General features: G+C 51.7%; 6 protein-coding genes across 6 annotated transcripts; 2 read left to right on the top strand and 4 right to left on the bottom strand.

The window, feature by feature from the left end:
• Positions 1 to 114: 114 nt before the first annotated feature.
• BO82DRAFT_320276 (WD repeat WDR12/YTM1 family ribosome biogenesis protein) lies at positions 115 to 1,819 on the bottom strand. Its single transcript, XM_025632704.1, has 2 exons — positions 1,650 to 1,819; positions 115 to 1,584 (listed from the first exon to the last, which is right to left on the bottom strand). The coding sequence occupies exons 1-2, from the start codon at positions 1,771 to 1,773 to the stop codon at positions 248 to 250; spliced, it is 1,461 nt and encodes a 486-aa protein (XP_025487443.1). The 5' UTR covers positions 1,774 to 1,819; the 3' UTR covers positions 115 to 247.
• Positions 1,820 to 1,980: 161 nt separating this feature from the next.
• Positions 1,981 to 4,887, bottom strand: BO82DRAFT_320272 (uncharacterized protein). The gene is made up of 4 exons (XM_025632703.1): positions 4,585 to 4,887; positions 4,010 to 4,502; positions 2,930 to 3,944; positions 1,981 to 2,877 (listed from the first exon to the last, which is right to left on the bottom strand). Exons 1-4 carry the CDS (start codon positions 4,744 to 4,746, stop codon positions 2,052 to 2,054), a joined length of 2,496 nt encoding a protein of 831 aa, XP_025487442.1. The 5' UTR covers positions 4,747 to 4,887; the 3' UTR covers positions 1,981 to 2,051.
• A 918-nt stretch (positions 4,888 to 5,805) lies between these two features.
• BO82DRAFT_406438 (putative zinc metalloprotease) lies at positions 5,806 to 9,112 on the top strand (the record flags this gene model as incomplete). The annotated part of the gene is made up of 3 exons (XM_025639559.1): positions 5,806 to 6,697; positions 6,747 to 8,818; positions 8,891 to 9,112. The coding sequence occupies 3 exons, from the start codon at positions 5,806 to 5,808 to the stop codon at positions 9,110 to 9,112; spliced, it is 3,186 nt and encodes a 1,061-aa protein (XP_025487441.1).
• An 873-nt stretch (positions 9,113 to 9,985) lies between these two features.
• On the bottom strand, positions 9,986 to 10,693 carry BO82DRAFT_294317 (mitochondrial 54S ribosomal protein bL34m; the record flags this gene model as incomplete). Its single annotated transcript, XM_025631817.1, has 2 exons — positions 9,986 to 10,355; positions 10,629 to 10,693. The coding sequence occupies 2 exons, from the start codon at positions 10,691 to 10,693 to the stop codon at positions 9,986 to 9,988; spliced, it is 435 nt and encodes a 144-aa protein (XP_025487440.1).
• Positions 10,694 to 10,913: 220 nt separating this feature from the next.
• BO82DRAFT_358497 (uncharacterized protein) lies at positions 10,914 to 11,939 on the top strand. Its single transcript, XM_025636307.1, has one exon. The coding sequence runs from the start codon at positions 11,165 to 11,167 to the stop codon at positions 11,690 to 11,692; it is 528 nt and encodes a 175-aa protein (XP_025487439.1). The 5' UTR covers positions 10,914 to 11,164; the 3' UTR covers positions 11,693 to 11,939.
• BO82DRAFT_358496 (zinc metalloprotease) lies at positions 11,850 to 13,764 on the bottom strand. The gene is made up of 5 exons (XM_025636306.1): positions 13,673 to 13,764; positions 13,397 to 13,579; positions 12,586 to 13,332; positions 12,328 to 12,520; positions 11,850 to 12,264 (listed from the first exon to the last, which is right to left on the bottom strand). Exons 1-5 carry the CDS (start codon positions 13,685 to 13,687, stop codon positions 12,032 to 12,034), a joined length of 1,371 nt encoding a protein of 456 aa, XP_025487438.1. The 5' UTR covers positions 13,688 to 13,764; the 3' UTR covers positions 11,850 to 12,031.
• Positions 13,765 to 14,508: the final 744 nt, after the last annotated feature.

Genomic DNA, 14,508 nt, shown 5'->3' with positions numbered 1-14,508 from the left:
CCCCCCCCCCCCATCCCATCTCCAATATTCGATGGCATGTATCACATGTAGACAAACGAAAATGTCTGATTACGAATTGCGGATCTAAGCATTGAGCGCAGGACACTTTGTGTTCCGAAGAAGCAATTAGTGGTGCATTGCTAAAAGATATGCCAACTCATACAAGTGGACTCCGATAGAAGCCAAATACCAAACTTTTTCATCCTACAATGGAAAGAACGCCAGAACCATATGTGCAACACTTGCTTCACGCGGAAGACAGAACACCTTCTCCCCGGTTGATCTGGATCCTCTTGTCCTCACCGGCACTGACAATGCCAACGGAACGATCCCAGCACACGCCAAAGACCTTGACTCCTTCGCCACCCACGCGCTTGGCGTCGGCTTTGCCCGCCTCCTCAAGGCTCTTCCGGGTGATCGAGTAGAAGCTCTCTCCAACGACACCCTCCTTGTCTGTCTTGGTGGCGCGGATATCCCAGATGCGGCATGTCCCATCGTGACTACCACTGATAAGGCCGTAGCTGCTGTGGGGATCGCGAGACAAGGAGACCACAGCGTTCGTGTGGCCGCGGAGGGTCATGGCAGAGATAGTTGTCGCCGAGACACGGGGGTCAATGAGAGTGATGTGGCGGGCGGAAGTTCCTGTTGCCAAGAGGTGGTGCTCGGGGAGATGCTCGAGGGAGAGAAGCGAGTGGGACGTTGACCGAGTGTCGACAAGCGCCGCAGTGACCAGATCCCACGTGCGAAGAGTATGATCCCATGAAGTTGAGTAACCGACGGTTGAGTCTTTGGCATCGAAAATGGCGGCCGATACTGGAGCGGTATGGGAGGAGAGCAGAGCCAAGGGTCCGCGCTGAGGAGCGCTGACGGAGGAGTTCAACTTTCTTCTCTTGGAGGTTCTAGAGGCGGCAGAGGGCAGTAGATTCTCTGGGGCGGCCGGGGCGTCTGATTTCTTAGCGGACCAGAAACCAACAGCGTGGTCGGAAGAGGCGGTTAGGATGCGGTTCGAAGGGGCATGCACAGCCAATGAGTTGATGCCGGACTTGTGACCGTACAGCTCAAGCTGAGGAGCAATCTTTCCAGAGAACCCATCTTCGCTCTCAGTGTACTTCCACAGACGCACAGTGCGATCCAGACCGGCGGAGACGATCGAGTTGGGAGACAAGAATTTGGCGGCCTTGATGGATGCGCTGTGTCCACCGTCCACAGCAGACGGGGAGGTCGCAACTATCTGAGAAGACATATTCCACACCCGAAGCAAGCCATCGTAGCTAGCGGAGAGGATTCTTTCTTGGCCTTGAGGGATGGATGACGATGCCCAAGAGGCAGCAGATGATGTCGCAGAGAGCACGTCCACGGCGCTGACCCAATCATCATGCTCAAAAGAAGCGATGTGAAGTGGGGGAATCAAGGCTCTGATATATTCGATCTCCAGAGTCGTTTCAGCGGAAATGCCATTGGCCGTCAAATATTCATCGATGGAAGTGCGGAGGAATGCTCCGTTGATCAGGAACTCGAAAGGTACCGGCTTGTCGTTTCCCAGCAGGTTGTTAACTAGCGTCGAGAGTGCATATCTGCGCAGACCTGCGAATCATAAGAGTATCAGTATCGTGAGGCTAGCGCATCAATGACCTAGCAGGTAATCTCACCAGTAGGAACCAAGATAGGGCCGGTATTCTCAGGAAGCGCAATGTCTTCCTGTTTGCTGACAAGCTGCACACGCACCTGTCTCTGCGCACTCGCAGCAGACGAAGATTCTTGTGTCCCGTTCATATTTGAGACTAATTTACCAGAAAAGATAGGGTATATTATGAGACTGTGGTCAGAGGCGCACTTCGTCGCCGTTGAGAAAACTCCGCCGAGGGGAGAAGAAAAAATACGGCGGGCGATGCGGCCAGATGTGCAAAGCGCGGAGATTCCCCGCGACCGCCTTCATGCCGATAACAAACAATATACCCAAAAGTACTACACAAACAAAGACCAAATCGAAACGTGGTTTTATTTCTCCTGTACACGGTCTTATATATACAAAGATCTTCCCTGACCCAAGTTTATCTCCACTGATCTCTAGAGTCCCGTCGGATGTCCGCAATCGCTTTCCGCCGATACTCGGATTCGGCGAACAGCGCCTCGATCAGATCAATCACTTCTTCAGGCGAAAACTCCAGGCGTAGTTCTCCTTCAACCCAGAGAAATCTGATATCGGCTAGCGAGCTCTCAAGAATGTTGATGAGGTATTGGAATTTGAGCCAAGTTGGCACATAGACCGCAGTCATGGGTACACGCTCGGTGTTGTCTTTTGCTTCGGGCATGAACAGCTCTTCCAACTTCGAAACTTGGTTGCAGAAAGACACAAGTCTTTGCGACTGGGGCTCTGAGATGTCACCCAAGTCTTCAATCTCGATAACCATCTTGCTGATCACGGTCGAGACCAAGGATCCGATTGACTGAAGAAGGGCTGAGTGCGATAAGATCGGCCGCCATTCCGCATAGACACCCCGGATTCTGTCAACGGTGGCAGCGACCGCATTCTCACATTCACTCAGATATGGCTGCTCAGAGCACTGGCTGAATCCTTGGGCGCCGTCGAGAAGATCGGTCACAATGGTGCGCTGGGTTTGCATCTCTTTGCTATATGCGAGTTTGCCAAACTTCTCCATCGCATCAATGTCAGCTTGCAATCGTGTAAGCTGGTGCGCCTCCATGACGGTACGTATTTCGCCAGAAAGATACTGAGTATCATTGTAGAGATACATTTGCCCAGCATTCAGTTTATGATCATAGAAGGATGAGGCAGTGGCTTTGAACATGGCGAGAATCAAGGTTGGGAGTGCAAGCAGCCCCGTCCCAGACGATACCACGCGTGAATGTGAATGTCTGAAATGCATTAGCATGGAAATCGACTGCTTTAATGCAAATAGTAACTTACTCGGGTTGAGTTATAGCTTGGGAATCAACGATCTGTTGTTTGATGATGTCCACGATGGAATGGGGTATATCCGTTATAGTGTATCTTTCGGTCAGAGTAACCTCCCTCGAAGAAGCAGGCTGCCTTGCGCTTTTGCCGTTGGCGGACTGACTTGCTTGCGACTTTCCGGGCTGTGGTTGATCGACAGTCTGGTCTTCATCACCGTCATCTCCCCAGCCCCAAGCGTCACCAGCGTCGTCTTCAGCGGGAGCGCCTACTTGAGACTTCGGGGTTTGTTCCTCGGTGTCATCGTCATCGAGCCCCCATGCGCTCACATCCTCTTCGTCGTCTTGACTTTTGGGACCCTTTCCTTCAGTTTCACCTGTATTGTCGTCACCCCAGCTCGCATCCCAATCATCGGCTGGAGCGTTCTCTAATAGTGTGTCATCGTTTTCAGATACTACCTCCACTTCAACCTTTTCCACCTGCTTTGTGGTGCCTTGACTCGCAGCGAGGACCTTACGAACTTGGTCCAAAGAGTTAACCCTCCGCTTGGCAAGCCAGAGTCGAGGGGCCTGGTTCACCCAAGAAGTGAGTTCTTCATGGCCATGCCAGCCTAGATCCTCCACAGACTTTGTGAATTTTAGGACACAATCCAAGGTATACTCGAAGTCTTGAAGCCCTCCCAGCTCGATGGGAATAGAGGGTGACAGCCACGATTTAATCAACTTCGAGGACAATGAGGGAATAAGCGAGTCCGAGAATGAGTCGACAACAGAGGCGGGCACAGCCTGTCGCAAGAAACCAAGAAGGTTGGATATGTGTCCGAGGACTTCAGGGACCGAGGTCTTCGATGCTTGCGGTTCCACTTGAACAGAGAATTCAGAAATCAGAATCCCGCGGCTTTGCCCATTAACTCCTCGCATCAAGGCTGGGTCTAGTAATGCCATCATTATGTCTTTTGCAAACTTGTCTCGCGCAGAGACGAATATCTCCATTTTGTTCAGGGCTGCGATTGTTTGTGCTAGGCGGTCACCTGCGGTTTGAATTAGAATAAATCCAATGATTTGATCAACATTTAGGTGTATAAGGGGATATTACCATCTTTGTGAACTGTTAGCTTCCCTTCCCGTCTCTCAATCTTCAGCTGCTCGTTCCATTGAGAAAGGATGACATCGACGATCTTCTTTCGCAGACCCGCGACATTCTCCAACAAGATGTGCAAGACGTTGGTGTTCGCAAAATGATCATTCTGTCTCATTGCAAGCTCAGCTGCCTCTAGCGTGTCGATTACGGCCATGATCCGGCCCTCTTCCAGTGCTGACTGACCATCTTCCAGTTGCCGGCAGAGCCCCTGTACCTCCTCCAGAGCACTGGTCACCGCCTGATTGAAAGCAATTTCGGTCTCAATCAATCCGACCTTCGCAGCGGCATCCTCCACCTTCAGCTGCAGGGGAGTGGTATTCTCATGTTGCTTCACGATCTCTCGGGCAGTAACCCTGGAGCGCTCGATGTCTGCATGAAGTTGTTTCGCTTGAGAGATCCAACCGTCCGCATCGAAATTGTTCTCGCGACTGAGAGAGTTTATTTCGGCCTGTCGAGCGATTGGGATGGGTATCAGCAGGGCTCAAATAGGCTAGATGATGCGGGGCTCGTGTCTCGAATCATCGACTCACCTCAACTTGTTCTCTAGCTTTGGAGATCAGTTCCAATTCCTTAGACAGAGCAGAGACAGGAAATTCGGCCGCAATAGTCTTTTCTGAGGAAGGATAAGTGCCATCAGTCACGAAAGTCAGGACCGATTGACAGATCCCCTCCTCTGAAATCTTGCCGGGCATCTTGTATCGTGTCCTCCGCGGGCCAACAAGCTCGGGGAAACTGTCGCAGAGATGGCGCAAATTAGAGGGCGGATGCTTTAATATGCTGGTCCGACTGGTACCAGCCTTGTATCTCAGGCGAGACTTCCTGGAACGAGCAATAGGAAAATAGTTGAAGAACAGCAAGTGCAACAGGGATAGGAACTATTGAATCGATCAACAATCAGAAATACCATGTGACCTCACCGCTCACCGCCTTGGCTGCGATAGACGCAATGCGATCAGCTCGAACTACTTACTCCCACTCAACTTATTCATACAGCCTTCGTTTCACTGCGCTCCTCATTCGTGGGTCTTGGTCCTTGGGCTTACGATCTCGCAGTGATTTCTGAAGGTGTGTTGTCGTCACGTCATAGGCCAATAGCCATTACCAGCTCCAGTGGCATGGTTGATCTTCGAGGCCTACGACTGTATCAGATATCGGGACCCAAAACTCCACTCCGAACCGTTGCAGTGCAGTTTGAGTTCAGCCTTTTCTCAGCAGCCATCAGTGCTCACGACACTTTTCTCTGAAAACTCCTTTTGAGAGACACTGCTGTTAAGCAGAGCCCATCGTGTCGCCACTGTTTCTCTCACGGAGCCTGATTCGGGCAACCTCTTCTCGATCCATGTAAGTTCATGTCGCTACCCTTCGCTTGAGTTTGAGGCAAGAAAAAGAAAAAAGAGCCCAAAACGTGCCCCTCCGCCACTTGTCGTTATCACCAGACCTGTTGGTACGGTTCGCAACCCAATATACCATGGTCCCTGTCAACTGCTGTTACTGTTATGCAAATATCTTCAATCACAAATTATCGCATGATTAGCGTTTTCCGGCGCGAAAAAAAAGGCGTGCATCCATCTTTCCAATCACAATGTTTCAACCCCAGAGCATTGCTAGCTTTTATTATCTTATCTTTAAAACCCTCGTTGGGCGTAATATTACAAAGGGTGTCAATTATGGTGTGCTGACAGTTCACTAGTTCCTTGATACGGGGAGTGACCACAACTTATCCTCGCAGGTTCGCCGGGTCGGCTTTCAAGATGTCACCAAGCCAGAAGGGTCACTTCAAGCTCCTCCAGAGGTTCAAGCCGGACTACTCGCCCAGCGAGTTCGTTCAGTATGAGTCAACGAGGACTGGCATGAAGGTCGTGGTCATCGACCAGAAGGGTCCTAAGGTCACAGGATATTTTGTCCTAGCTACTGAGATCCATGACGACTCAGGAGCTCCCCACACCTTGGAGCACTTGTGCTTCATGGGGTCGCGGAATTACAGATATAAAGGATTCCTAGACAAGCTCGCAACGCGAGTGTACTCTAGTACTAATGCATGGACTGCCACTGACCACACGGCTTATACGCTGGACACAGCGGGCTGGGAGGGTTTCGCTCAGATCTTACCTGTGTACCTAGAGCATGTGATCGCCCCGACCTTGACTGATGAAGGGTGCTATACTGAGGTCCACCACATCGATGGAACTGGAAACGATGCAGGTGTGGTCTACTCAGAGATGCAAGGAGTACAAAACAACTCCGCCGAATTGATCGACTTGACTGCCCGACGCTTGACTTACCCTGAAGGTGTAGGTTTCCGTTATGAGACTGGTGGTATGATGGAGCAGCTTCGTGTTCTCACTGCGGAGCGTATCCGAGCATTCCATCGTGAGATGTATCAACCTAAGAACCTGTGTCTGATCATCACGGGTGAGGTAGATCATGAGAACATGTTGAGTGTTTTGGACAAGTTTGAAGATACCATTCTAGATGTCATCCCTAGGCCAGATGCGCCTTTCACCCGCCCTTGGGTGGATTCTAAGCAGGCACCTCCGTTGGAGAAGTCCATCGTACAGAGGGTTGAATTTCCGGAAGAAGACGAGTCTTTTGGAGAAATCGAGATCAGGTTTCTTGGTCCTGATTGCATAGACCCCGTTAACAGTAAGTCGAGGTTCATTCAGTGTATAAGCCAGATACTTACGATCGATAGCTGGGGCTGTCAACGTTGCCCTATTGTATCTGGCTGGGTCGTCTGCTTCGCTGCTAGACAACATTCTGGTGGAGAAGGAGCAGCTCGCCAGCGCAGTCTATTATGCCACCGAGGACCACCCCAGTATCGAAATCCGTTTCACTTTGACTAGTGTCGAAACGAAGAAGATTGCTCGGGTGGAGCAGCGTTTCTTCGAGGTTCTCAGGGATGCAATGGAGAAAGAACTCGATATGAAATATCTCAGGGAATGCATCGACCGACAACGGCGGACTTGGAAGTTCTCGACCGAGACGTCAGCTTCCTCCTTCGCTGAGTATGTGATCTCTGACTTCCTCTTTGGAAAACGGGACGGGTCCACCATGCTCGATGTCGCGAGCCTGAAGGAGTACGACGTGCTGGAGAAGTGGAGCGAGGATGATTGGCGCAGCTTCATCAAGAGATGGATTTCTGACGCCAATCACGTCACAATCTTGGGTGTTCCATCTGTGAAAATGTCTGAGACACTCAAAAAGGAGGAAGAAGCCCGGGTTGCGGAACAGAAGAAGCGGCTGGGTGAGGATGGCTTGAAGAAGCTCGCAGACAAGCTTGAAAAAGCTAAGGCCGAGAACGACAAAGAAATTCCTAAAGACATGCTGGAGAAGTTCCAGATTCCTGGCGTTGAATCCATCCATTTCGTCGAAACGACAACTGCGCGGTCGGGCACTGCTCTGAAATTGGGTCGTCCCGAAAACAAGTCTCAGAGCCTAGTGGATGCTGATGGCTCTGACCTGCCCTTGTTCATACACTTTGAGCACATCCCAAGCAGCTTCGTTCAACTCTCCCTACTTATCTCAGCCGCAGCCGTTCCAGTGCAACTTCGCCCTCTTCTATCTGTGTACACGGAAGCGTTTTTCAACCTGCCGATCCAGCGTGATGGAAAGACCATCGATTTTGAACAGGTTGTTGTTGAATTGGAAAGAGATACGGTTGGTTACTCCATGGAAGGCGCCAGAAGCCTGGGAACTTCCGAAATGCTGCGAATTTCTTTCCAGGTGGAGTTGGAGAAGTACAGCACCGCAGTCGCATGGCTTCAGGAGCTTTCTTGGAACTCGATTTTCGACGTTGAGAGACTGCGCGCGATCACCAAACGCCTTCTCTCCGATGTCCCAGACTCCAAGCGAAGCGGCGACGACATGCTGGCGGCAGTACATGTCATGGTTCACTACGCGGCTGAATCTATCGTGCGTGCCCGCAGCACTTTGGTCAAGGCCCGCTATCTGAAGCGGATCAAGAAGCAGTTGGCTGACGAGCCGGAAACCGTTGTTGCACGCATGGAGGAGATTCGCCAAGCTCTCTTCCGATTCGAGAACATGCGGGTTGTGGTCATTGCAGACCTCGAGAAACTGCAGAACCCGGTCTCGGCTTGGAAGCCATATGCTGAACGGCTGGGAGCAGTTGCTCCCCTTCGCCCCATCACAGCCAGACGTCCCTTGCTCAGTGAGGCTGGTCAGCAACTCGGCGGCAAGTCGTATGTGGTGCCTATGCCGACCATCGATTCCTCCTTTGCTTACGCCACGGCGCGAGGCTTGGACACTTACGACGACCCGAACCTGCCTGCCCTGCTGGTCGCCATTGCGTACATGAACGCCGTTGAAGGCCCTCTCTGGGTTGCCGTCCGGGGCAAGGGTCTGGCCTACGGTACGAACTTCGCGTACAACATCGACACCGGATTCGTCAACTTCGATGTGTACCGTTCGCCCAATGCCCACAAGGCCTTCGACTCCAGCAAGCAGATCGTCGAAGACCACCTTTCTGGTGCCATTGCGTTCGATCCCCTGATGATGGAGGGTGCGATCAGCAGCATCGTCGTGAGCTTCGCCAACGAACAGGCCACCATTGCCAACGCCGCATCGGACAGCTTCATTCGCCAGGTGGTCCGTCGTCTGCCCAGTGACTACAAGGAGAACATGCTCAAGCGGGTGCGAGCCATTACTGTTGAGGAAGTCAAGGGTGCTTTGAGAAAGATCATCCTGCCCTTGTTCAACCCTACGACGGCCAACATCGTCATCACGTGCGCTACTGTAATGGAGGAAGTATGTCAATCCCAATCCAGAAACCCCCTCCTCAAGCTCTTGGGATGACCCCTGGCTAACTCATCGATTTAGACAATCAAAGAAGGCCTACAAGCTTCGGGCTTCACGCCCAAGGTACAAGCCCTAAAAGAGTTCGAAGACGATTACGGACTCAAGACCGGTGATGACAACGATGACGAGGAGGAGGAAGAGGATGACGAGGATTCCGATGATGACGACGACTCGGAATCCGGCTCCGAAGACGAGGATGACGAGGAGGAAGAATCCGGCTCCGAGGATGACGATGAAGAGTGATCCTTTTCGTCTTGGTGAACGTTATGAACCCGAAGTAGAACCACACGGTATACTACAGTACCTGAACGCTTAGACGACACGCGGCAATAAATCAGACTAGAAAGCAGTCTTGCTAGGCTATGAAACGAGCATGATTACATCTCTTCAAAGAGAGACGTACAGATATATATGTAAATAACTTTCTCCAATGCTAGACTGCCAGCAGTGCTGTATAGGTCCAAACAAGCTCCCCGGCGCTGGAGACCCTGTTGTCTTTTGTCGGTGCAGAACAATAGTTTACACTTACGCCTATCATCTTAACCTACCATTCCCTCATCATTCAACCTTCAAGCTACACGTAAAAGCCAAGACAGCCAGCCAGGTCTCAACACAAACACGAACCCTCCGGGTTCAATCGCACATGTAAGAATCCATGCCAAAGATGTGTGTATGTATATGGTACAAAATAGGAAATATAAAAATAAAAAGGTGGTAAGATACAACCATCATATCTCAATCGAGACCATCAGCCACCCGTCGACAAACCCACTCTCCTCACCCAACCGCAGCTGAGCACCGCAGTGAACATACTCCTGTCTAAGAGGAAGCACGACAATGCATTCCTAACTGAGATCTTCCACCCACGGGCTACCCATCCCATCGAAAACCCATATACCCTCTCGTAACAAGAGCCCCCGCGAAATCCAATTCGAGTAAGCCTTCCAAAGAACATGCAGCACAGCACAACACAACACAACAGAAGAACAGAAGAAAAGACGGGCGAATCCCCTCAGCGAGATACACGCACGACCCATTGGCGCAAAAAAAGGTTCACTTGGGACGGAAACAAGCCACCACCGTCTCCCTCCCCCTCAGGATGACAGAACCGAAAATCTACCAACTCAGGTTCTTCCGGCCGCGGGCCTTTCTCCGCTGAATGATCATCCGTCCAGTCCGGGTCTTGACCCGGGACAGGAACCCGTGGCGCCGCTTCTGCACCCGTCGTGAGGGGTTGTAGGTTGACCGCTTTCCGAGCAAGCAGGCGCTGGCGGAGAAGGATCGGGATTGTTGCAGAGCAGCAGCGGCTGTGGTGGGAGATGTGATGGAGGAGGAGGGGAGGAATGCGGAGGTTGAGGAGAGGATGGTGGAGGGGGTTCGTGGTTGGTGGGAGAGCTGTGCGCGAAGGGGAGAGATGACGGATGAGGAGGTGATGAGGGTGCGGATTGAGGTGGTAGTGGTGGTGGTGGTGGTGGTGGTGGTGGCTCTTGCTGTTGATGCGCGGGCAGCGGCGGCGGCGTGTGCGGAGATGGGGATTCTAGAATTCACGACGGGGTTAGCCTTTGGAGACTCGGGGAGCAGCGGAAAGGTGGTGCTCTTCGGGGGTTTTGCGAATCCTTTCGGGTTGACTCTGAGGACTTGGATGTCGAGAGAGAAGGGAGGGGGAAGGGGGGATAGGTTGGTGATATATTGGCGGAAACTAGGTGGTGGTGGTGGTGGTGGTGGTGGAATTGGAAGGGCATCGCAAGCAACCACGTACCTGGTGGCCGCGGTCATGGAGGACCGGAGAGTGGCGGGCACGGCCCGGCACTGGAAGCAGATCATGGCGTCGGATTGCACTGATGGAATTGAGGCCAGGAGAGACGGCGATCGAGCAAACAACCGGGTCACCGACAGGAGGATCGTAAGTGGAGGGAGGGAGAGTGAAGTTGAGTGAGTTGAGCAAGTGAGAGTGACGGAGGACGAAAATTGAACACCAACGCACGGACCCTCTCCGACCTTTACACCACCAACTTTTTTTCTGCCCGCCCGCGGTCTGTCGCCGCATCTCCATTTCTCCAGATTCGATTTCCCGTTTGGTCGGCATAGACACTTACACGCATAAACACCAATTACCTTCAGGCGCAATCTCTGCCGCAAAATACTGATCACCAAGAACTACGGACAAACTTTGAACGCCCGCCATTGTCGACTTTCTATACCCTGCTTCCCCGGGGGAAAAAAAGAAAAAACACTACAAAAAGTTGCACACTACCGCTGAACACTTCGCAACGAAGCAAACCTCTCTCGATCACAATGGCCGCCCAAGGTCCCTCGGCTCTCCCCCCGACAACCATCATCTCATCCAGACCGATCTCCCAGTCGGCTGCCCACGACTTCCTCGCTGCTTACCTCGACCGTGCCGCGACGGACCCCGCTCTCCAACCCAACGCCGGAATCAGTGAACATGGCCCTTTGTCGCGCACCACGGCCGCCGCCCCCAACCTGATGCTGCACAATCTGAAACGCGTGCAGGCCGGTCTGGCGGGCGAGGTCCTGGGTCGGGATCTGACCTTGGCGAAGCTCATGGCCGGAGAGGATGGCGATGCGCAGCAGACCACCGAGGCGGAGCAGGGCCAAGATTGGGAAGATGCCCAGAAGTTCCAACAAGAGGGTGAGGCCCTGGAGGGCTCGCAAGACCCCATGGACGCAGATGTCAACATGGAGCAAGATCAAGAGGACCCGGCGTCTGGGGCCATCGACAAGGAAGAGAGGAAGCGCCTGAAGAAGGAGCGCAGGTTGGCGGAGAAACGGGCCAAGGCCAAGGCCGACGCCGATGCTTGAAGACCGGATGAAGTATCGCAACAATATCCCTGCTGTTGGTACGATTGATCATGGTCTGCATCGGCTTTTATTTTTTTGACGGGGACTCGCTTTTATCGATTCGGGGTTCAACTTAGATATGCATACAGCATTGGGCGCATTAAAGGCGAATATACATAGGAGGTTGTCATTGGTTTGTTTTCTTACTTCTTTGGTTAAGTTCTTTGAATTCACTATACCATTCCAACAAATCGTCAATTACAATGTCATGTACCCAAGTGCTTGACAGCCCCCGTACTCCACGAACTGCAGAACAGGAGGCTAAGCTTTGCCAAAGATCTCAACATGAAGTGGAGGGCCTCACAGCTCGCGATCCGCGGCCTTGACCGGTTTCTCGCTGTCTTCCTCCTTGAGGTTGGTGACCTTTCCGCCCTTCCAGCCGAGCGCCTTGAGGCGTTCCGAGAGAATAGGGTGAGAGTAGTGGTAGCTTGCGTACATCCAGTCAGCATCCATGGTGCTGAGGTTCTGGATCTGGAGCTTGAGAAGAGACTGTGCTAGTTCCTCAGAGTATCCGAGCCCAACAGCGAAGGCGTCTGTGATTTGTCAGTTTCAGTCAAAATATAGCAAAGTGGATAACGTGAGGGATGAACACGTACCAGCCTCGAACTCGAACTTGCGGCTGAGAATGTTCATCAACAGCTTGACGACAGCGTCCATGGGAGCGAGGGCGTCGGAGAACAAGAGGAATCCGATCATAATGGGCTGCTGGCTGTGGAAGCCAAATGACTGATACAGGGACTTGTTGTTCACGAAAGCGGAAAACAGCGCGAAGATGTAGAACATGTGGAACTATTATCCTGGCATTAGCCCATCTCCTGTAATAGTTCGAGAAAGCAGGAATTTGAGGAACGTACCTGGGCGATACCAAACAGCTTGGTAGTGTGGCTCAAGCTCCAGTGGCCGAGTTCATGACTGAGCACGGCGACCACCTCTTCAGGCTCGCTCTTTTCGATCAAAGTATCATAAATGACGATGTGCTTCTTCCAGGGAAGTCCGTAAAAGTAGGCGTTGCTGTGAGCACTGCGCTTGCTGCCGTCAATGACATGCAGCTCCTTCAGAGGGAATTCGAGTTTCTTGGCAAGGTTCTCAACACCCGTCTTGATCTGGCCTGGCTCCAGGGGCGACAGCTTGTTGAACAGAGGAAGGATAACGATGGGGTAGATGGTGATGGCGAAAACCTGAATGAAGATACCGAAGATCCAGAGGTAGTAGAAGAATGAGTTGCCAGTCTTCTGAATGATCTTGAGAACAGCACTGATGATTGGAGTTCCTAGCACGATACCCAGCATTTGACCCTTGAGCATGTCCGTGACCCAGAGCTTGACGGTCTGTTTGTTGAAACCAAACTTCTCCTCAAGCACGAAGGTATTGTAGTATGAAACCGGGATAGACAGAACCGTGCTGATCAAGTTGAAACCGAAGAGAAATAGGAGTGTCTGGGCGATTTCACCCTGGAACCGAGCTGGAAGATACCGTGCCAACAAGAGACCACTAACACCCCAAAGCTTGGGGAGGACATCGCCGTAGATGAACGCGAGATTCTGAATCTGACCGTAAAGACCTGCAAAGAAACCGAACTTGGCTTTGGCGCGACCATAAGCCTACCGAAAGAGTTGACGCTCGTCAGTAAACTCTCGCGTTAAGGGAGGTAGAATGGATGTATACCTGACTCTGATCATAAACCTTCTGCGACACCTCGCCCTCCAAAACCTGGGGAGGCTTCGTCCGCTGCAAGACCTTGTACTGACGGAAAGACAAGAGTCCTTCTAGCACAAACTGTCCAAGAGAGAATCCAACGAGGACATTCTTCCAAGGGAAGAATGGGCGGTCGAGCAGACGCGCCAATTGCTATTCGGGACACGGTAAGCCGCGTTAGCTGACGCTTCTTTCAATTGACAAGGAAAAAGGAAAAGAATATTGTTTCTAAACAGCGATTCTTACCTCGAGAATATACATGGTAGAGTCCGCAGCACAGCAAGAATCCGAGATAGAACCTGCTGCGAAGTGGGCTGTTTCCTCGAACTATGAGGTGGTGAGGAAGGATGCCGCGGAGGGGGGACGTGATGGAGTAAGAAGTAGCTGGCGACCTGGTAGGTGGCTGCCTTGCAGCCTTAATCAACCGCGGATGTGTTTCACTGCACTGCATGTAACATTACTGTCACTATTTTGGGGTGCAATAAAGAACAAGACAGGCTGTCAACACGGACAATGAGTAAGCGACAGGGTCTCTGCCTGGTGAGTAACCAAAAAATAACCTACAAATATTGAAATATATTCCAACCTACATGCAGATTTACCAAATGCGACTTGGCCCAGACTATGAAGACCATTATGCACAATAACATCATTAAGCAAAGTTCTTAACTTTTGTTTCGTTGCATTCATCATCCCCCTATACAGCATCTACAAAAAAAGAGGCCATGTATCTTGGACCGAACAATAAGAATGAACAGAAAAAAGAGATGAAGAAAAAGACTTCCACAGAATAGCGTCATAACACACGTCAAAAGAAGTAGCCGTCGCGCACCAACTCCAGCCATGCTACTTCAGCCTCCAATCTGCCTATCCATCCTGCTGCATGCATGGCCTCTTTATCTCTGCAGACCTCTGGATGGGCCGGCGGGAGTTTGGGAAAATCTCCCCCGTGCTCCCCAGCAGGTGAGATAGGCGAAGATTGGACTTACTGCGTTCTCTATTCAGGGAATCAACCCGACACGCGCTTTCATTACCGTAAACCCTTCTATTTCAGAGTAGACTCAGTCCATCAAGGCTAGTTA

Source organism: Aspergillus uvarum, assembly GCF_003184745.1.
Source record: "Aspergillus uvarum CBS 121591 unplaced genomic scaffold BO82scaffold_71, whole genome shotgun sequence".
Classification (NCBI taxonomy): Eukaryota; Fungi; Ascomycota; class Eurotiomycetes; order Eurotiales; family Aspergillaceae; genus Aspergillus; species Aspergillus uvarum.
The sequence above is the reverse complement of the archived record's forward strand: the minus strand, read 5'-3'. Positions and strand labels throughout refer to the sequence as shown.